This window comes from Physcomitrium patens, chromosome 13, assembly GCF_059467195.1.
Source record: "Physcomitrium patens ecotype Gransden chromosome 13, ASM5946719v1, whole genome shotgun sequence".
Taxonomy (NCBI): Eukaryota; Viridiplantae; Streptophyta; class Bryopsida; order Funariales; family Funariaceae; genus Physcomitrium; species Physcomitrium patens.
The window spans coordinates 11007378-11028956 of record NC_143422.1 but is presented as its reverse complement, the minus strand read 5'-3'; the positions used below and the strand labels follow the sequence as shown (position 1 = coordinate 11028956).

Below are 21579 nucleotides of genomic sequence, written 5' to 3'. Positions count from 1 at the left end.
ATGAGGAGTTTGAAAAGGCAGAGTATAGTTCATACTGTATTGACACAATAAAGAAGGCAATAGAAATCCTAAGAGATGAATTCTATTGTGTCTTTGTATTTGATGGAAAGACATTTCCTGAGAAACAATTAGAGATGGAAAGACGATCAAGGAAACATATGAGAGTGAAAGAAACATTAGCAACAATGAGAAGAATATTCTAGTATGATACATCAAACGAAGCAAATACAATGCAGTACTATGATGCACTCTTTGAATGTATAGATCTAAGTATATCAAAAGCCCCTACATCTCTTGATGTATGTGCAGTAGGAGAATATGAAGAAGACATTACATGTGCTCATATGTGCCAAAGCGGAGAAGTAGATGTTATACTAAGTAGTCACTATGATAGCTTGCTATTTGGTTGTCCTTATCTAATAAAGGACATCGATATGGTAGAAGGATACGCAGATGTTATGATACTACAAAGTATTTACAATCATTTCAACATAGACCACTTCCAAGCAATAGACATATTCATTCTAATGGATACGGACTATAATAAGAAGATCAGCAGGGTAGGGTTCAAGACAGCTCTTGTTAAGATACAAAGCCATGGAAAGCTAGAGAACACTAAGTACTACAACAAAAAAGAACTTAGCATCAACAGACTAAGGTAAATATATAACTGTACATACTTAAAGCACAAAGTAAGATGGTTCTCGATTAAAGCTAATGAAGATTTTGATATGTTAGAATGTTCAATCAAGATATTATAATCCTTATATTAAAAAAAAATATATTTTTTTTAGTAAGAATTAATTCCTGCCATAGCTAAGCTCCTAATAGCACCAGCAAATTCCTTCACTAAAGACTTCTGTCCTAACAGCTGTAGGATTTGATCAATAGGATTAGATATATGAGTTTCAATATAGTATAAGTAATCTATTTCTAGATTGTGAGGCAATACTAAGTGAGGTGGACACATTTTGTACCCTTGCAGCTTAAATCCTTCTTTGGTCTTAACAAATACGAAATCAAGTTTATCACCAGGCTTTGCTTCAATACCTAGGTCTTTCAATCTATTGCTATACACTAGCAAAGGTGTACTAGCACTAGAATATCCTTTCCTAATGTCTTTGTAATTACTAAGCTTTCCAAAGGGATATGACCTCTTACTAGAGACAACAGCTCAGCTCTAACAAACTCCATTATGTATTTATGCGATGATGAGTTCATAATCATCTCTACTACTGACGAATACATATGTTTCAGAAATATGCAACTATCTCTTCTAGAAACAACAACTCCCTTGTATATCATCTTATATTCACCAGCTATAAGTCTTACATATCTCTTCTTTGTTATTAAAAGAAACGTTTCAAACACAGCTTCGAACTCAAGCTTTACAGGTACAGGAAATTCTTTTGATACTTCGTTGGATATACATATAGCTAATACTTTACAAGATTCATAACTCTGAGCAGCATCAGATGTAAACATACACGAGTCGATATCGCCATACACCAGCTGTACTAGATATCTGGATGATATGGTGCTTGATGCGTGCATGAGCATGGATCTACCTATTGCTGTTGTGGACTCTGCGCCTTCTATAAACTATAAGTATGAAGAATTGCAAGTCCCATATGAACCATATACATAATTAGTTGATATCTTTAGAGCAAGTTGTCTCTTTTGAAGAACTACCTTTTCTATTCCTATAGTTGTACTAGATTGTATCTTAACTTTCTTTCTCTTTAGTATTAATGTCTTTAATAGAGATGGTACTAATTCTAAAGGCTCTTTAGCAAACATGTAAGACTTCTTGTCAGATACTTGCACAATAAAGTAAGGTTGATTAGAATTCCTTCTAATAAATGTTGAGTAGCATATATTATGACTTATTATAACAGAGGGATATAAACTTGAGAAGTCAAGTAAAGAACACCATTTATAGAGTCCAAGAGTAGGATTTGATACTATAGCTCCTTCATACTCAAACTCTTCGAGTAGAGAATCTGTTTTGTCAAATACAATACCTTTGTCATAACATTCTTTGTACAGTTGGGACTTTACTCTTATTTGTTGACCTCTAGTATAGAGATCTCTAATCCTTGTTCTTGCAACAGTTGCCATCTTTGTCACGCTGACACATATGTTCATATTATCAAACAATGCAATAGTCAGTAATGAATCTACTATACAATATCTTGCAATAGTCTCAATAGACTCTTTATCCCCTTTCACGTATAAGTTGAATACTTCTTTGTACGGTAGATCTATTTTTTTATTCCGTGTGAATTTCTCTGACACTGAAGACAAGCTATAGCTTTGTAGTTTATACTCCTTTGTAACGTATTGGTAGACGTCTATAACAGTATGCCTTGGTAAGTCGATGATTACATAGTTATTAAAGCGATAGGCTGAACTGTTCCAGTTAATATCGATTCTTTCAGTACCAATACCTTGCACTCTAGAGCTTGAAGGTAAGTTAATAAGCTTTCTTTGTAGTCTAATATCGATATATTCAAAATCAAACATGAATATATTATATCCTATTATAACATCTAGATTTATTTCTTTGATAAGAAGGAAATACGCTTCTATTAAATTCCTTTCTGTTGAGAATGTTCTTGTGTCCATCTCATCAACATCTATATTGCACTGTCCAGTATATAATATATACTTTTTAGATGTGTTAGGCATAAGGTACCTTTGAGATGCTACGGATATCATAAACAATCTATCTTTTTTTATGCAAGGATCTGGCATAGCACTTGCATTAGATGAGTACACTTCTATATCCATACACATTATTAATGGTCTTGGAACATCTATTTGATCTATAACTTGTATTGCATTCCAGCTACACGTATACTCTAGATCTGTAGAACATAATCATGTGTTGTAGTCTACACCTGCACATAGTACCTTTATCCATCTAGAATATCTTATGTTTATATTATTATATTATAATATTATATTATTTAATATATTATGTGCTATATCTTGTTTGATATATAAGCCACATCTCATTTTTGTTAAAGCCACATCTCATTGTCACGTCATGATTCATACTATATTCATTCCATATGTATGACTCCATTCTCCATTTCCAACTCCACCCCATCCCATCTCCACCTTATCTCTATTGAAGAACAAGCACTTTGAAGTCATAACACTTAGTATTAGCAAGGTTGTACATAAAAGGGAGTATAGAGTAAGATAACTCTTACTTCATACACTTGTTACTTATAGGTGGTAGTTGCCAATCAACGAGGCAACTTCTATCAATGTTACATCCATTTCTACTTCTTCCAACTAAATCCTAGGTTCTTTCTTAACCTAGCCACTACCTACAAACCCTAGCCTCCATTTACAAATCCTAGAAGCCATAATAGTAACTTCCTTATACTCTTTGTTACCTTTTGACTACTAACAATTTACTAAAGATAATATCTTGTATCAAGTGACTTACTTTTATACTTCCACTTTGCTATTGGTCAAAGGGCTTTTAATCCTTATGCTTTTGTCAATATGTGGTGTCTATCCTTTACTAATGCCTTTGTCAACAAATCAGCAAGCATGCCTTCCGTTGCACAATACTTCATATCAATCACTCTCATTTCAATCTTCTCTCTTATGAAGTGATGTTGAATGTCAATATGTTTTGTCCTTGAATAATGCTTGGGATTCTTTGCAAATATAAGACATCCTTGATTTTCATACTCCATTGGAGTTGCTTCCATTTGTACATCTCCAATGTCTTCTAAAAGTTATCTTAGTCATATTGCCTCCATTGTACCATGGCTTGCTGCCATGTATTCTGCCTCCATTGTTGACCTTACAATTGTTGGTTCTCTCTTGTAATTGTTGGTTGTCTCTTGTAATTCCATGATATAGCTCCCACTCCAACAAAGAACACATATCCCATTGTTGATCTTCTTTCATTTGCATCTCCAGCCAAATCTGCATTGCAATAACCATACAAAGTAATGTTATCACCTCCAAGGTACAATTTGAAGTTCAAAGTACCTTTTAAGTACCTCATGATCTTATTGATGGTTATCCAATGGATTGATCTAGCCTTTGACATGTGTTGGCTCATAACACTCACTACATATGCAAGATCCATCCTTGTGCCAACCATTGCATACATTAATAAATCCACTACTTTTTTGTATAGAATTCCTTGCATTTGACCTCAACTTCAGCAAATTTTTCATCCATGAGCTCCATCAACTTCAAATTGGCCTCCAAAGGTATTCTAATAGGCTTACACTCCTCCATTTTGAATCGTTTCAACATCTCTTCAATGTACTTGTTTTGGCTCATTGTAATGGTCTTCTTAGCACAATCTCTTACAAACTCTACTCCTAAATAATAGTGAAGCTCTCCCAAATTACTCATCTCATAATCTCTTTCTAATTTTACCTTCAACCAATCCATCATCTTCATAGTATTGGTTAAGATAATTAGATCATCAACATATAAGATGACAATCAATATGAACTCATTTGATTGCATCACATACAAGGAATAATCAGCCTCACTCCTTATAAATCCTTCAATTACAAAGAATATATCAATGCATTGGTACCATGCCCTTGGAGATTGCTTTAGTCTATACAAAGATTTCCTCAACTTAAAAATAAGATGTTCATTGCATTCTTGTACAAATCCTTGAGGTTGATCCATGTAGATATCTTCTTTCAAGCTTCCATTCAAGAATGTCATCTTCACATCCATTTAATGTATCTCCAAGTCCATTGCTGCTCCAATTGCCACAATGATTCTAATGGTGGTGAATTTGGCCACACGAGAAAATGTCTCGTTGAAATCAACTCTAGCAACTTGTGAATATCCTTTGGCAACCAATTTAGCATTGTATCTCATAATATTATCCATTGCATCCCTTTTGGTTCTAAACACCCACTTACAATCAATTGAAGATTGATTTGGTAGAAGTTGAGTCAATTCCCATGTTCCATTATCCATGAGTGATTTTTATTCTTCTTCCATAGCATTCTCCCACTTCAAAGCATCCAAGGACTTCATTGCATTATACAAACTCAATGGATCAGCAAAAAGAGCAACATTGGCATGTTCTTCACTTACTTGAGGAAAAATATGGTCCTTCTATGTGGTTTTTTTTCTCTCAAAGGTTATCTTCTTTCATTTCGAGAGGCTTCATCTTCTTGTATTTCATGCTCTCTTCTAAGCTTCTTCTTCCTTAAAGCTTGTTTTTTTTCACTTAAAGGTTGATACTCTTCATCATCATCATTATCATTGATATCTTCATTGTATTCATTGCTGGTTTTAACAATTGAAAGCATACTATGGTCTACCTTCTTTGGCACTTCACATTGATTTGTATTTCTTCCATATTCATTGTCACCATCATCTTCTTCTTCTTTCTTTACTAAAATTGATGATGTGTCCACAAACACACCATTACTCCTACTTGGACACATCTTCAAGTGCTCAAAAGCACTCTTATGTTCCAAAAATTCAACATCACGACTTTTAATGATCTTCTTGGTTTCTAAATATATTAGCATGAATACCTTTGTACCTTCACAATATCCAAAAAATATACATTTTGTATTCTTTGCATTAAATTTGGATCTCATGCAATCTAGTACTTTTGCATAAGCAATGCATTCAAAGATCTTCATGTGTGAAACACAAGGTTTTTTGCGACTCCAAGCTTCTTGTGGAGTCATTGATGTGAGTGCACTTGTAAGGCACCTATTCTTTGTATACACTGAAGTAATCACAGCTTCAGCTCAATACTCATGCCTAAGGTGTTGTGCATGAAGCATACTTCTTACCATCTCCACAATGGTGCAATTTATTCTTTCAGCAATTCTATTTTGTTGTGGAGTGTAAGGCGTAGAGGTTTGTATTGCAACACCTTAAATCTTTAAAAATTCATCAAAATGCTTTGACATGTATTCACCTCTATTATCTGTGCATAATAATTTTATCTTGCACTCATATTGTTTCTCTATAAGAGCTTTAAACTCCTTAAACCTTGAAAAGTACTCATTCTTAGCTTTAATGATGTAAATCTATACTTTTCTTGAAAAATCGTAATGAATGTGACAAAGTACCTTGCTCCTCCAATTGATGGTATCTTCATTGGTCCACAAACATCAAAATGCAAAAAATCTCTAATAATTTGGTTCCATGTGTTGCAACTCTATTTAAAAATAAAGTCTTTTATTGTTTGCCTTGTATACAACCTTCACAAGCAAGTGTCATGGCATTGTGGCTGAAATGACTAAGATCCAAGCTGCTTACCATGGATTGAAGCTCCTTCATGCATTCGGCATTTAAATGACCAAGTCGTTGATGCCACATTCCAAACTTGTCTTGGTCTTGTGAAAAATCGGTAAATGCAGCCACTTCAACTCCATTCACCTTTTTACAATTGATGAAGTAGAGATTTCCATTTCTAAGGCCTTTGGTAATATGTTGTCTACCCATTGTCTTCACAAAGCATTCATTCATGTCAAATTAAACCTTACAACCATGTGATACAAGTTTGCTCACTGAAAAGAGGTTTTTTTTCATCTTTGGTACATGTAGGACTTCCTTCAATCTGATCCTCTTGATTTGGTCGTTTACAACGATTTCCACAACAATTGAGTCAATTCCAAAGACTTGTACTATGCTATTATCTCTCAACCAAACTTTGGTTGCTGGTGTACTTAGTAGCACCTGAATCACCAACAAGGAATTTCTTCATAAGTGTCAAATGAATACTTATATGGTGTCATGTACTTAGTAGCATCTGAATCTATAATCTACTTAGACATTGCAGCCATAGAGGCTCTTTTACTTGCCATGAAAGCATAGTCATCTTCACCAAAGTTATTATAAGCATTATTTGCATTCTCTCTATCTTCTTTCTTGACTTTGTAGCAATTCCTAGCAAAGTAACCTGATTTTTTATAAATATAGTAATTTTTCATCTTGTCCTTTAAACTATCACATTGGTGAGAATAGCTACCTTTTCCTTGTCTTGAAAATAGAGTTGAATCTTCACTTTGATGTTCTTTTTCTTTTCTCTTGGTTACTTCATGGGCAAGTCTTAACGTGACATATTTCATAGTAAGTTCCTTCATGTTGATAGACTCTAATGCCACAATGAGGTATTTGTAGGACTCGGGAAGGCTCATGAGTAATTTCAACACAATTTCTCTATCATCAACTGGTGTGTCAACAACTGTTAGTTGGTTTGGAAGTGCTTTTATCTTGTTCACATGAGCCATGAGGTCATCTCCATCTTCCATCTTTACTGTTAAGAACTTCCTTCTTGTTCATAGAATGTTGGTAAGGTTTCTACTCTCATAGATGTTGCAAAGAATCTTCTATGCTTCCGTTGCTCTAGTGCAAGCAGTTACATGTGAAAAGTTGGCATCATCAAGATTTGTTGCAATCATGCCAAAAGCCTTCCTTTTACGTCGTTTGTACTCCTTCTTCACCTTCACATCAGCATCATCACTTGGAGGGTCTTCACTTTCATCAACAATGTCTCAAAGATCTAATGAAGCCAACAAGAGCTCCATTTTCTCTTTCCAATAGTAGAAGTTGTTACCCCTAAACTTCTCAATTATTCTCAAACCTTCACTTTCACTTGCAGCCATGTCTAAAGAAGGGATGTATCAAAGAAAATCAAGAAAAGAAAAGAATGAACTCTCAAAATCAACAAGAAGATGTTGCTGCCTTAGAAACCCAGAATGCCCTCTTAATGAGTAAACTATTGTTTACACTCTTCAATCACTCTCAACTTTACTTAAAAGACTTCTCATAAGTGTGATAACCTCTTGAATAAGCTTTGCATCTCTTAAATCACCTCTCTTATTTCATTAAACACTTCTAACCTCACAAAGCACTTCTTATCACAATAAGTGGATTTCTTAAGAAGATTAATACATAAAAGTACAAAGTTAGAGCACCAATGATGAAACTCAGCAAAGAAACACAACAAAAGTATCATTAAACATCAATTTAAGGTATCTAACAACCTCCAAGATTATGAATGCACTTAACAACAAATAAGAGCATAACTACATCAACAACTAGATACAAAAGGAGATTTAGAAGATACCAAATCCTAACATCAGCAACAACCATAAGATCTACACTTAACACCAACAAAGACTTCAAAGAACTTCAAAACTCACAACTAAAGGTGTGTGGGCCCATAACCTGTTGAAGAACAAGCACTTTGAAGTCACAATACTTAGCATCAATAAGGTTGCACACAAAAGGGAGTATGGAGTAAGATAACTCTTATTTCATACACTTGTTACTTACAGGTTGTGGTTGCTAATCAACAAGGCAACTTCTATTGATGTTTCATCCATTTCTACTTCTTCCAACTAAACCCTAGATTCTTTCTTAACCTAGCCACCACCTACAAACTCTAGCCTCCACTTACAAATCCTAGAAGCCACCATAGTAACTTCTTTATACTCTTTGTTGCCTTTTGACCACTATCAACTTACCTAAGATAGTACCTTTTACTAAGTGACTTACTTTAATAGTCCCTACTCCAACCATGTCTCTTATCTTGATGCTTATTACTACAAATTTTTATTCCAACTAAAAATAAACATTTAATAAGTAAATATCTCAAATTTAAAAATTTGAATAAAGTCATTATCATGAATAACTAAAAACTGAAAACTTAAGACAAAGTGGAGATGGAACTAGGTGGGATGAGGACGAGGTAGGATTGAGTTGGACATGGTGGCTTGGAATGAGGTCAAAGACATAAAACAAATACAAAATAGACCATGAGATAGCAAGGGAGATGTGGCTTAAACAAAATTGGAATATGGCTTTAACAACTCCTTATATATATATATAAAATAGATTATAGTTTTATTAAATTTATCCATCCATCCTAACCATCATAAAAAAATAATGATTTTAGGATTCATTTTTCCATTATTAGATCTACAACTAGTAAAAATCTATCACATTCATCATGGTTATCATATTCTTCATCAAAGGTGGATCTATTTAGTAAAAGCATAGGTCTATTTAATATATATATATATAATTCATTGAACTTTATATATTTGAATAGTATATATATGATTGAAACCATATTTTTGGCTAATAATTTAGAGCTATTATAAGTAAAAAATATTATTAAATATTTGTAACTTATCAAAGCTAACATGTGGCTAATATAAGAAGTATTCCTAAGTGAAATGATCTTTGGTAATAAACTACTTGTTTACATAAGTTTGTTCAACTAAATTATAGACTTGTGTTGAAAGAGTCTACATTGAAAATCTCTTTTACAATCTCAATTAACATATATTTTCATTTGTTAGATAATAAAAGCACGTATACTTGCACAATTATGCTTTTGTTTAAACAATAAAATTTTATAACATTTTCCTTGCATGATATAAAAAATAGTGCTTTAGTTTATCAAATAAATTGAATTCATTGTATAAAATAGTTTGTAATTGTATGATTTTTTTAATCACCTTGAAAGAAGCATTATTTGTAAATTGAATTTCCTTTGCTATTTTCTCAAGGTTTTTAAATTTTTAAATTTTTAAATTTTTAACATCTTTCTAAAAGTAAAAAGTAAATACCTTGAGAAAATAGCAACAACCTTGAGAAGTAAAAACTTGTTTGAAAGACTTGATTTAACTTGTTTGAAAAACTTGTTTAACTTGATTTAAGTATCAAAATGTTTCGGTTTGAATGTTTTGAAAGCTCTCGACCTACAACAAGTTATTTTAACCACAAGGAAGAAAGATTTACATATATATATATATATATATATATATATCCATATAAAGCTTTTCACTAGCGAAGGATTCGAACCGTTGACCAAACTAAATGAGCAATAGTCGCCCTCTATGGGGTACATCCAAGACCATCAGACGAAGAGTTGTAATCGAAGGGTTTCGCGTCGCGAGATGCGCCGTGACTTCGCGGAACGCAATCCAGAATCTCATTTGAAGCGCTGGAATGATTGATTCCAGAGGGGCTGCAATTTGGTTTGCAGTCTGCTTTACAGTCCGAAATCATCAGGGCTCATGCTCCATTCCCCATCTCCCTCCGCCATAGCCAAGGCTCCCCTGCTTACGCCCCTTTTTGGGGGTGATTGGAGCTCTGTGGTGTTGGTGGTGATAGTAGTGGGTCGTTGCCATTCGGGATTCGGGGAGAGTGTGAAGAAGCGGTCTTGTGTGTGTGTGTGTGTGTTTGTTTGTTTATTTGTTTGTGCTCGTCGTGATTCCAGGGGAGCTCGGCGTCGAGGTGTGTGTTTTTTAGGGTTTGAGGGTGGTGGGTTTTGGTGGGTTCCGGCACCCAGGGTTAATTCCGGAGTGTAGGGTTCATGCGTATTTGCCAATTGCTACGTAGCGGCAGGAGTGCTGGGAAATTTTTGGTGGGTTGGGGGGTTTGGGAATTAGGGTAAGCGTGAACGGAAGGGGATGAAGCGGAAGGTTCCATGTTTGTTGATGGTGGAGGGTTGTGCGCTTGGGAATGTTGCTGGATGTGGCTGTTTGGAGAGCTAACGCGAGGATTGTCGACGACGTGTGTGTCATTGGGAATTTGACACTCTGTGACGGGTCTTGGGTTCTTTCTCAATGGTACATGGTGTCGGGGACAGGCGCGGTTTGTAACAGGACACGTTGAGGCGAGGGGCGGGTAATTGAGAGGGAGCGAACTGCGAGGCGCTTTTTCTGAGATGGGAGAAGATGACGAAATGACGCAGGCGGCGAAACGGCAGAGGCTTGATGATGGGCAGAATGGCGCTAGCACTGCCGGGAGTTCCAAGTCTGGAGGTGGGGGAGGACGGACTAGGGAGAGTTCTCCGAGGGATGGTGATCGTCGGTCATTAGAGCGTCGCAAGAGTGGATTGGCAGCAAAACCTCCTGCTCGGAAGTTTGTCATGGACGACGATGATTCGGATGATGATATGCCCCTGGCTAGTCGATTGCCCGTCGCTGCCAAAGGTAAAGTCGTGAAGGGGTCTCATATTGTGAAGGGTGAGAAAGATATTGCTGCCTCCATCAAGGATGAAAGAATGGCAGACAAGGCTAAGGCTCTGCAGCCGCTAGTGCATGATGAATTTGATGATGATGACGACAAGCCTCTTGCTCACCGCGTCCAGAAAGAAGTAGCTCTAAGCACCGCAGACGACGATTCGGATGACGACAAGCCCTTGGCAGCGCGCTTACCTCTAGGTTTAAGGACTTCTGAGCGGAAGGATTCGCTGCCGAGGACGGAACCAGCAGTCGTTAAGGCAGCATCATTACAGAGCAAACCTTCTACTCCTTCACTATCTATGAAAACCCCCAAAATTGTTGTTATTCCGCAATCTCTTGGAAAGCCTGATAGTAAAATGGAAGTTGACGGAGACGATGATGAAGATGATATCCCTCTTGCTCAACGATTGGCGTCCTCAACCAGTCTCATTAAGAAGGTCGTGCAGCAGAAGGCTAAAGCGTCGTCCAGTACAGGGACCACTGCAATAGCGGCTAGAAAGCTTTTGGAGAAGAAAAAAGTGAAGAGATTGCAGGCTCAGAGGATGGTTATTAAGAAGAAGATCATCACGAGGACGACCACTAAGAGTAAAAAGATCGAGCCTGCAAGTGGTGATGGTGTTAAGTGGACAACTTTAGAACATAACGGTGTCATCTTCCCCCCTCCTTATGAACCTCATGGCGTGAAGATGTTGTACGACCGAAAGCCGGTGGATCTCACGCCTGCGCAAGAGGAGATTGCAACCATGTTTGCTGTGATGATCGAGACCGATTACGCGAAAAAGGAAAGGTTTGTCAAAAACTTCTGGGATGATTGGAAACCTTACCTAGGGAAAAATCACGTGATTAAAAAGTTCGAGCTTTGTGATTTTACTCCCATCTTTCAGTGGCATGCGAGAGAGAAGGAGAGAAAGAAGAACATGTCGGCAGAGGAGAAGAAAAGGTTGAAAGAAGAGAAGCTCGCTGCGGAGGAGAAGTACATGTGGGCGGTTGTTGACGGCGTGAAGGAGAAGGTCGGAAACTTTAGGGTGGAGCCTCCTGGCTTGTTCCGTGGCCGTGGGGATCATCCCAAGATGGGGAAGTTGAAGACGAGGATTCTGCCGCATGATATTGTGATCAATATTGGGAAAGACGCACCTGTGCCAGAGTGTCCAATTCCTGGGCAAAAGTGGAAGGAGGTTCGACATGACAATACAGTGACATGGCTCGCTTACTGGAAGGACCCAATCAATGACAAAGAATTCAAGTACGTATTTTTAGCTGCCAGCAGTAGCTTGAAAGGCCAAAGTGATATGCTAAAGTACGAGAAGGCGCGTACGCTCAAAGACTATATTGATAACATCCGAAGGACTTACACCAAGGACTTCTCATCTTCAGACCCTACCAAGCAGCAGATTGCTGTAGCAACGTATCTTATTGATCGCCTTGCCCTTCGTGCTGGTAACGAGAAGGACGAAGATGAGGCTGACACAGTGGGTTGCTGCTCCCTCAAAGTAGAACACGTTAGCCTAATTGCACCCAAATCTCTTCAATTTGATTTTCTGGGAAAGGATTCAATCCGGTATTTCAACACAGTGGAGGTTGATGAGCGGGTGTACAAAGCTATAGGTCAGTTTAAGAAGGGAAAGAAAGGGGGGGATGACCTGTTCGAGAGATTAGATACGACGAAGCTGAACTTGCATTTGAAGGGGATAATGCCGGGTCTCACTGCTAAGGTGTTTCGTACATACAATGCTTCCATCACGCTTGACACCTTGCTGCAGGATACCCGTGGAGAAACCACAATTGAAATTATTGCAGATTATCAGCGTGCCAACAAAGAGGTGGCTATTCTGTGTAATCATCAACGGTCTGTGTCAAAGGGCCATAGCGCTCAGATGGAGAGATTGGAACTAAAGATGCAGGAGTTGGAAGAGCAGCTGGAAGAATTGGAGACGGATTTGGATAGGGCAAAGAGAGGTAAGCCTCCTTTGAAAGATTCTGAGGGAAAGGTCAAGAGAAATCAGACTCCCGAGGCTCTTGAAAAGAAGATTGCATCTACAACACAAAAGATAGACAAGATGAGGTTAGACATGAGGGTTAAAGATGATCTCAAGACTGTGGCTTTGGGCACCTCAAAGATCAACTATATGGATCCTCGTATTACTGTGGCTTGGTGTAAGCGTCATGAGGTACCCATTGAGAAAATATTTAACAAGTCTTTGCTTTCCAAGTTTGCCTGGGCTATGGAGGTTGAGCCAGACTTCCGATTTTAAACAACTTCATGTAATTTTGTGAGATGTAAGCAGGACATAAAAAGGCCGTGTGGATAGCGTTGGTATTCAAGAATGGGAGCACTAGTTGTGCAGAGGCAGTGCCTTGTCCAGCTAGTGTTCTATTAGTAGCCTAGTGAAGAATAGGAAGACGACGGGTGGTTGTATTTGTTGGGCTCAAGTTACATTTTGAGACTACAGAGAGGGCCTTGAACAGAAAAAGATGAGTGTATGATTTGCCAGAGATCCCAAAGAAGGGAGCAGAGGACGGGGTAGGTATGATTGTGGCCCACATTCATACCTCATAGAAAAACAACCATGTCATGAAGGGCTGTTCATTGAAATTCTAGATTTTTTTTCTTTTTTTTCTTTTTTTTTTTCCCCTTCTTTCTTCTCCCTTTCGATTCGTCCTGCCACAGCATGGGGATTCATCGAAGCGTTTGAATCTCCGGGAGTTTCTCCAACTTGGTTACCTTGGAATCCATGCGATCCGAGATGCATGTTAATGCAGCTGTCCAGTTCCCAGTGAGAGATGCCAACTAATCGCTCTCCTCCGAGAAGCTTGTGACTACTTCATCCGTTACTCACGTCACAGTCCTCCACGACTGCGGGTTTCCTGTTCTGACAAATCTCACTTTACTTTTATCGATTCAGAACTTTAGCAGAAAAGTGAGTATGTAAACATTGCGGTTCTGGCGTAATTTTTTTTCCCTTAAGAAGCTACTTTAATTCTCTTGCGAGCCGTGCTTGCACGAATTGGATGTGCCTTGGTTTCATAACCAGAATTTGTCTGATTCCTCGCAAATTAATCTTGTCCACATTAGTCAACTTATGGTGTCCATTGAACCTCACTGTTTATTGAAAGGTGTAAAGGGTCTGTACAGGACCTCTGCAGATCAACTTTGAAATATTGACTTGGAATCTAGTGGAATAACTTCTGTCATTTGGTTTGATGAAATGTGGGCCCATACCATTTTTAGTGTTTGATAAAAGGTGCATTAACAGCTGTATGAAGCAATGGAAGATGTGGTTTAATAAACAACATACTTTTACAGCATGAACTGTTATCAAACAAAATTATGCCAATTCTTTTGGAAAACAAAAGCAACTTGACATTAAAGTGAATTAAATGAAATAAACGCCCATAAACAAAATGTTCACGTTTTCTTAGACAATTTTTTTTGAGAAATGAACTAGCAATCTCCAACATTTTAGAGGAAATAGTAGTAAGTAATTCATCTCAAAACACACTCTTCTATCTTTCAGTTGAGATCAACCTGAATGGAAATATGGCGTGTTTATGAGCTTAGTGGCTGGTTGTTTGGAAACTACCAGCCACTAAGCTCATAAACACGTCATATTTCCATTCAAGATAGCAGCGTCGAATGATCTATAACCATCTATGACAGATTTTTGGATCTTTCATCGTTGCAGGATCAGTTCAGATTGTTGCAAGCATGATCGATGAGCTCATGAACTCTTTGACCTTGCATTCAGTTCAAATCCAATGTTTGTCGGCGTCTGAATCCCACTGAACTCTCAGCAGGTTTTGTAGGTTCTGATTTGTGAGCAACTCATGGCAAAAAGCACCCGAGATTTGAAGGTATGGGATGCGGACTCACCCCTGGTTTCACACCCAGGTTTTGCGAAGAATGCTGAACTCTAGCATCGCACTCATTCTTTTAAGTCATTCGTGCTGAAGGAGTTCGGTTCATGTCCTAAATGGTGTGCCGGAGTGGAAATTCTTCAATTCTAAACAGAGTCTTTGGTAACTTAAAAACTCTTGTTTAGAGTCTTCGAGATGGTTGTCACTATTACAAACAGGAAGGATATCTGTTTCTCTGCCGACGAAAACTGGGTAACGCAGAAGGCAGAAGAGAGGGCGCGAAGTAATATGGTATCAGTGAGACGCGATGAAACTCCTGCTGAAACATCGAAGTGCGAAGCTGGGCTGTTGTGTTGATTACGTAGCATGGCTTGAATCGAACAGCGCGGTTGCCAGCTCCACTTGAAGCTGCAAAAATCACGTGCCCATGTGATTTATTGTTCTTCTGAACAAAATTCTCCGAGACATACATCTCGAATTGACTGTCGTTGAGGGACAGAGCTCGGGAGTGTTACCTGGATTCCGTTGCCGAAGGAGAGGAATGTCTGGGTTCCACACATTGGACCACTCCACAGTTGGTTGATACCTTCGATACATGATATCTTCAGTGCTTCCCGTTGGATATGCTCGTCTTCCGACTGTTGTCGCCCACCTGGTTCTTTGACTGGTATGGACATCGAGCTATATACCAATATTCCAGGCAGGAACAATCTCAACCGATTCTAGATCGGCACTTGAAGATGCGCTCAACACCAGCAGAGCACTGCAGGTGAAGGATGGAACTGAATGTAAGGAGGTGCCACAGAAACACTTACAGTGAGTACTGTTTCGACTATATTCTTGATATGTCTGTGAAATGTCTTTTGAGCTCTGCATTGCAATTAATCTTTACCAGAGCCTTGAGAGATAGGATCCACAGCGCTGAAGCAGCAGAGGCTCAGGCCGTGATGCTGGCAGCATAGAATGATAAACGTGGCAGTGCGATGATTGAGCGCAATGCAAACTAAACTCCGGGTTGCGCTAACTTGTGAGATTAATCATTTTATGGGGACCAAATGAGGGTAGGCAGGCACGCAGGCAGCTGACTTGCAGACTGCCACTCACGGGTATGATACGGCATGCGGTACTTGCTTCGTTGAGGCATTGCTGCAGGTCTGACAGGGTCGCCCATGGCAGTGGGGTTGGTTTCCATAGCGAGCGCCGACCATCCCCCTTTTCTTTGACTGAGTCATTCAGACCTCACCTGACCTGAAGCATTTCCCATTCTCACCGCGCGGCCCAGCATTCCCTAAGCGTCAAGTCTGAAGTGAAATCTGCAGGTAGGGTATTAAATTTTGTTGTACTGGGCAGAGCCTTGGCATATTTCTGGAGTCATCATATCTGATATAACATAGTAGTGCACTTAGCTTCGACATTACACTAGGCGGTCAAACAAGCTTCAGCGAGCAAGATGTTAAAATAAAAATAAAAACAAACAAACAAAACAAAACAAAACAAAACCCTTCGCTACAGATCTCCAAACATAAAGAAGCAATAATAATTCTTGCATTCACTGCTCCAGACGAGATTCTGTTATCGCTGCAGCCAACACCACCCAATGCAAATCACCCTAGCTGGGTTGCTTTAAACGCTAACTACCACAGGACAGAATTTGCCTGCCAACACACGACAGATCTAAGAATTTACCCCCCTGTCAAGAGGCGGTGAAATCACCACCTCGCTCTATGTCTCCACTTGGACATCATCCACGGAGAGCATATTATCTAGACGCCTGGTTTACACATGTGGGCTCCCCCTCCACACTTCACCCCTCCACAGTTCAAATCAACAAACGTAGACTCGCAGACGGGCTGCAAGTTTTACTCACACACATCTCACTAAACGACCATCACAACAATGTAGCTCCGGCTGGAAGCCACGCAGGGACAGGGGTGAGGCAAGAGCAACACGAGTGGGTCTGGGATTTGTTGTTACTACAAAGGGGGGAAAGAGCTAGGTACAAGAGGGGCAGTGCGAGTCAAGTGGGTACAAAGGAGAATGGGGCTCTGTCTGCATCCATCGCTGTGTACCTGATACAAGACCAGGAATCAGAAAAAGGGGCCTTGGTGCATGTGATCCATCCCTCCTCCTCCTCCTCCTCCTCCTCCTCCTGCGGCTGCTTCTGCAGCTGCAAGACGCAGCGAGCGATCCACCGAGCGAGGTAGCGATGGAGGGAGGGCCACCAGGTGGGGTTCTCCTGGATCACCGCCGCCCAGCTCTCGCCATCGCCTGCGTTGGCGTCAGCTACTAGACTGCGCCTCACACACACTCTTGACATTGCACGAAGAAGAAGAAGAAGAAGAAGAAGAAGACGTTAAAGTAAAAGTAAACGTAAACAGGTAAAAGTCAAAAGGAAGGAAGGAAACGGGATGGGGAAAGAAAAGGAAAAAAGGATCTGAGAGACTACTCTGAGCCTGACACGCACTCTTGACGTTGACGAAGGCACAGGAAGAAATCGAAAAAGCAAAAGGGAGACGCGGAAAGAAATCGCCACTGACGCTGTGTGGTGACAAGAATTTATGGATTGTCCCCCTCGGTTGTGAGTTCTTTTAACATTTCTTTATTGTTGATTGCGTCTTCGTTTAGATTTTCGGTATTTTTTTTCAATATTTTTATCTTGTTTAATATATATATAGATATGTTAGAAATAATAGAGGATTAAATCTAAGCAAAGTAAAAATGTTTTTAGGTTGGTGACAATGCCAAAAATGGGGACACATGAAGAAATCAAAGTTTGCAATATTGTGTATGTATATTGAAATGATTTTTTTTATTATTTTCTTCAAGAAATTAAATGTGGTTTTAAAATCATCAAATGTTGTCCAAAATAATGTTGGAAACCTCTTTGAAAGAGTTTATGTGCAATAGTGGTTTGAGGGAAAAACCCAATTAGGTAAAATCTTTCATCTCTAGTGTAACATAGAAAATTGGCCACATAAAAGCATGTTGCAAATGAACCATTTAAAGCCATGAAATATTAACAGATATAAATAACGAATTTGGCAAATCAGGGCAATCAACACATGAAGAATAATGTCAACGAAAAATAAAACAATTACTAAATTTGCGAAAAGCACAAATAGTAACAATGTAAATTCTAAGATCGAAAATATATCGAAATAATTTATGTCATGACAAAGTCATTCTGAATTTTTTTAATTTTTTTAATTTTTTTACTTAACAAAGTTGAAAAATAGGCACTTATCTAAGATAGAAAAGTCTGCAAAACACCCTCTTTAGTATCAGACCCCAAGTAATCAAAAGAACCTTTCTTATGAATTAATCCTCTTCTTCTCTTTCTTTCTTCTATTGTGTTTTTAGAATTATTTTTGTAATTTTAATTCTTAAATTTTCCACAACATTGTGGGTAGGTAAAAATACTTGGAGCAAAGAAAAAATACAATAAATAATAATAATAATAATAATAATCATAACTACATGACTATTTATCTTTCAGTTAAATCAGCTTTCCCTAACAATTACTATACAAAACTTTTAAATTAAGGGCAGGTATACCTCTTTCTTCTTGTACATCTCAATTAACAAGACCAATGTTTACATAAATATTCTTATATATAAAAGTGATTTAATTTTCTTAATTTTTGTAAAAACAATAAATTGTTGCATAGGATTTTTTTATAGTAATTTCACAGCCACAAACTTCAAATAAAATCAAGAATCTTTTTCTCTCCATATATATAGAGAGAGAGAAAGAGAGAGATATTTCAGGAAACAAGCGAGTATAATACATAAATAAATAAATAAATAAATAAATAAATAAAATGAAAGTTGAAATTTCATGAGTTCATGGGGAACAAAGTGAAGTATATATGAACAACAAAAGACTTTAAAAATGTTTAAAGAATAATATAAAAGTTTTACTTGACCTATCATTCGGCTTATACTATCACTGTAATAATTGAATGATCATATACTTTTTGGAAAACTATGATACTTTCTTTCTGAGTGTCAAAACAAAACTTCCATATGTTTATGCTCAAACAACATATTTCATTTGAATGTAACATTTAATGCATTTGCATTGTTGAGGATGTATGTCCATATCTGTATACACACACACACACACACACCTACGTATACATACACACCCAATAAATATCACGGACATTTCTCACAATAAATACCAAAAAATGAAAATATAGAAACTGCTTTTTATTTAAACTAAGTATTTCACAAAGATCTCGGTGAGGTTCAGGAGTTAATATTTCAATATTGATTTATTTTATTTTTTAAAATCAGTAATTTTACCAAAAATGTTATTGCAACCAAACCAAAAGAATGAACCTCACCGCGATCATTTTGTTTTTCCTATTTATTATCTTTTATCATCAACACGCCTCAATTATTTTTATTTTTATTTTTCCTTTTCTTTTCTTTAAAATTCTGGGTCCCTCAAATATTGACTGACCAGCTGTAAGCAAGCTTGATGTAACCTGTGGAAAGAGTGGCAGTCAATTGTCCCTTTCTACCCTGCCTCTTAAAGCAACATGAGTGACCTTGCAGCAAATTGAAAGCTAAAGCAAACATAATCACAAAACGAAAACAATGCAGAATGATGACTTGGATTTGAAGTATTATGGCAAACTGTGTTCCAGCTCCAAACGGGGGCAAGCGTGCTGACTAGGATCCGAAACCTTCCACGTGTCTTTCACCCATTGGATACGTGTTGCCAGCTAATCTGGCTGACTTTTGTGAGTGGATAACACTGTCCCGCCCGAGAAAAGCTGCTGCCACTGCATACTTTTGCGGCCATTGGTCCATGCTCTCGTCCACGTAGTCCTATTAATTGGGTGAATAGGTCTACGTGGACGACTCAACGTGAGTGCCACCGAAATCCGAGCTGGTCGAGCCATGCCTTGAAGCGAGTCCAGGTTACAGCCCCTCTCAATGACGTTCATAGCCTCTTCACATTCTCAATTTTCCCAACCCAGTGTTGTGGGGCAAGGCAGTCGCAGGGAAAAGGATGGAGATTTTATTTATTTTTTTGTGCATTTATTTACTACAAACAGAAATTAAAAAGCACTGAAAATTTTGAGATATGGACAAAAGAAAAAACCAACTTTGGTGTAAGATAGGAAAGGTCGCCGCACCTCGGGGCCGAATAAGTGCACGGCTAATTTATTCCCAGAGCACCAAATAAAAATAGCGAAAGCATTACTTGGAACAAATCTGAACAGAAGCGGGTCGTGATCGCAACCGCCTAATTCCATCTCGAAGAAGCACGGTGTGGTTCGAAGGTGACGGTGACAGGCGCCGGCGCATTCACATCGTTCCAGGGTAGTCCTATGACCGCAGGCAGGCGGGGGAGCGGGGGTGGGGGGGCTGGTGGCAGATTGGAACAGGAGTAAAGTACACGTCACGGGTTAAGGTGATGACGTGGCGTAGAATGCGGACATGGGTGTCCAACTGTACCGCCTAGGCCCTGACGTAAAGCCCGGTCAGAGCCCCCCCCCATGAGGATTGTTCTGTTCGTTCCTTCATTTGCCAACATTGGGGCTTGATTTGTAGTTCCCCCTAGTGATAGGGTACCCCATTCTAGAGTACCACTGCTCTTGTTGTGCATTTTGGAGAATCTTGATTCCCTACATATATTACATCCTACACATTTTATATTACATTTCTCGTTATATACAAATTAAAGCACGTTCTTTTTGTACATGTCTACATTTGGTACCCAATAACCTCCTTTTTTTTTCCCTTTTTTTTTCCTTTTTTTTCCCCTACACTGGATGTATTTTATGCAACATGTTACAAGGTTCTAAATATTTTCAGCATTTGTGATTAAGATCTTCATGGTTACATCTAAGGTTTTAAACATGTCCAAACTTCTGGAGTGGGAATATTTCAACCATGAAATGTAAGCTACAATAGGTATTGTTATTGCCCCCATCTTTTAATACCTAAGGTAGCTCAAGTTCTACTTCTTGTAAACAAGATGCTTTCATGCTAACCTATGTGCTTAATTTTATCACAAGCATGTACAAGTTAATTGCTAATCACACCACCAATGACTTCTCATGTGTGTCAACATTGATTCATAGAAGGAAGGCATAAGGCACCCTTTATTTGAATGTACATGTGTATATATATATATATATATATATATGATTAAATTTGATGTACTATCTCTGCCATTTATTCTCTCTCTTATTCTCCCTTGATTTTGTCCTTTCATAGAACTACATGGCAAGCAGCACAAAGCACATTCCAAAATATTAGAATAACTGATGTATACATATTCTTAACACAACACATGTTTTCATCTAATTGTTTGCTAAATGTTAATAGAATTTTTATCTGTTCATATTTTTTAAATTTAAACTTCCAAAAAGTCAAAATATCATATCATTCCTAGTCATTGTCACCCTTGGATATAGTTTTTTTTTGTTGTTGTTGTGTAAAGATTAAAGTTATGATTTATATGTTATTTCAAGATATTTCATATGTTTTCTTTTTCTTTTTCTTTTTCTTATGTATTTTATACAAAGGTTTTATGCCAGTGTCATAGGCAATGCTTGATAAGAAAAGAAAAGTTATTGCAAATGATTTGTGTGTAGTTAATTTTGAACTAAATATAATATAGTTTTAAATTTAATGGGGAAGAATACAGTAATTGTAAAGTTAATAATATTTTAAAATACAACTT

The 21579-nt window shown here is 38.0% G+C and overlaps 2 protein-coding genes across 2 annotated transcripts; one reads left to right on the top strand and one right to left on the bottom strand.

Moving 5' to 3' along the window:
* The first annotated feature begins 9920 nt into the window (after window positions 1-9920).
* LOC112290563 (DNA topoisomerase 1 beta) lies at window positions 9921-13637 on the top strand. Its single transcript, XM_073538274.2, has 2 exons — window positions 9921-13186; window positions 13304-13637. The coding sequence occupies exons 1-2, from the start codon at window positions 10718-10720 to the stop codon at window positions 13325-13327; spliced, it is 2493 nt and encodes an 830-aa protein (XP_073394375.1). The 5' UTR covers window positions 9921-10717; the 3' UTR covers window positions 13328-13637.
* Window positions 13638-14353: 716 nt separating this feature from the next.
* On the bottom strand, window positions 14354-17229 carry LOC149987946 (uncharacterized). The gene is made up of 3 exons (XM_090255328.1): window positions 16943-17229; window positions 15389-16253; window positions 14354-15281 (listed from the first exon to the last, which is right to left on the bottom strand). The coding sequence occupies exons 1-2, from the start codon at window positions 17188-17190 to the stop codon at window positions 16169-16171; spliced, it is 333 nt and encodes a 110-aa protein (XP_090111454.1). The 5' UTR covers window positions 17191-17229; the 3' UTR covers window positions 14354-15281; window positions 15389-16168.
* Window positions 17230-21579: the final 4350 nt, after the last annotated feature.

Coding starts and splice junctions, on each gene's coding strand:
- LOC112290563 (XM_073538274.2), top strand. CDS start 10,718: ATGGGAGAAGATGACGAAATGACGCAGGCGGCGAAACGGCAGAGGCTT. Junction 13,187..13,303: donor CTTGGTGTAAGCGTCATGAG/GTACCCATTGAG, acceptor AGATGTAAGCAG/GACATAAAAAGGCCGTGTGG.
- LOC149987946 (XM_090255328.1), bottom strand. CDS start 17,190: ATGTCAAGAGTGTGTGTGAGGCGCAGTCTAGTAGCTGACGCCAACGCA. Junction 16,254..16,942: donor GATTCCTGGTCTTGTATCAG/GTACACAGCGAT, acceptor ATGTTATATCAG/ATATGATGACTCCAGAAATA.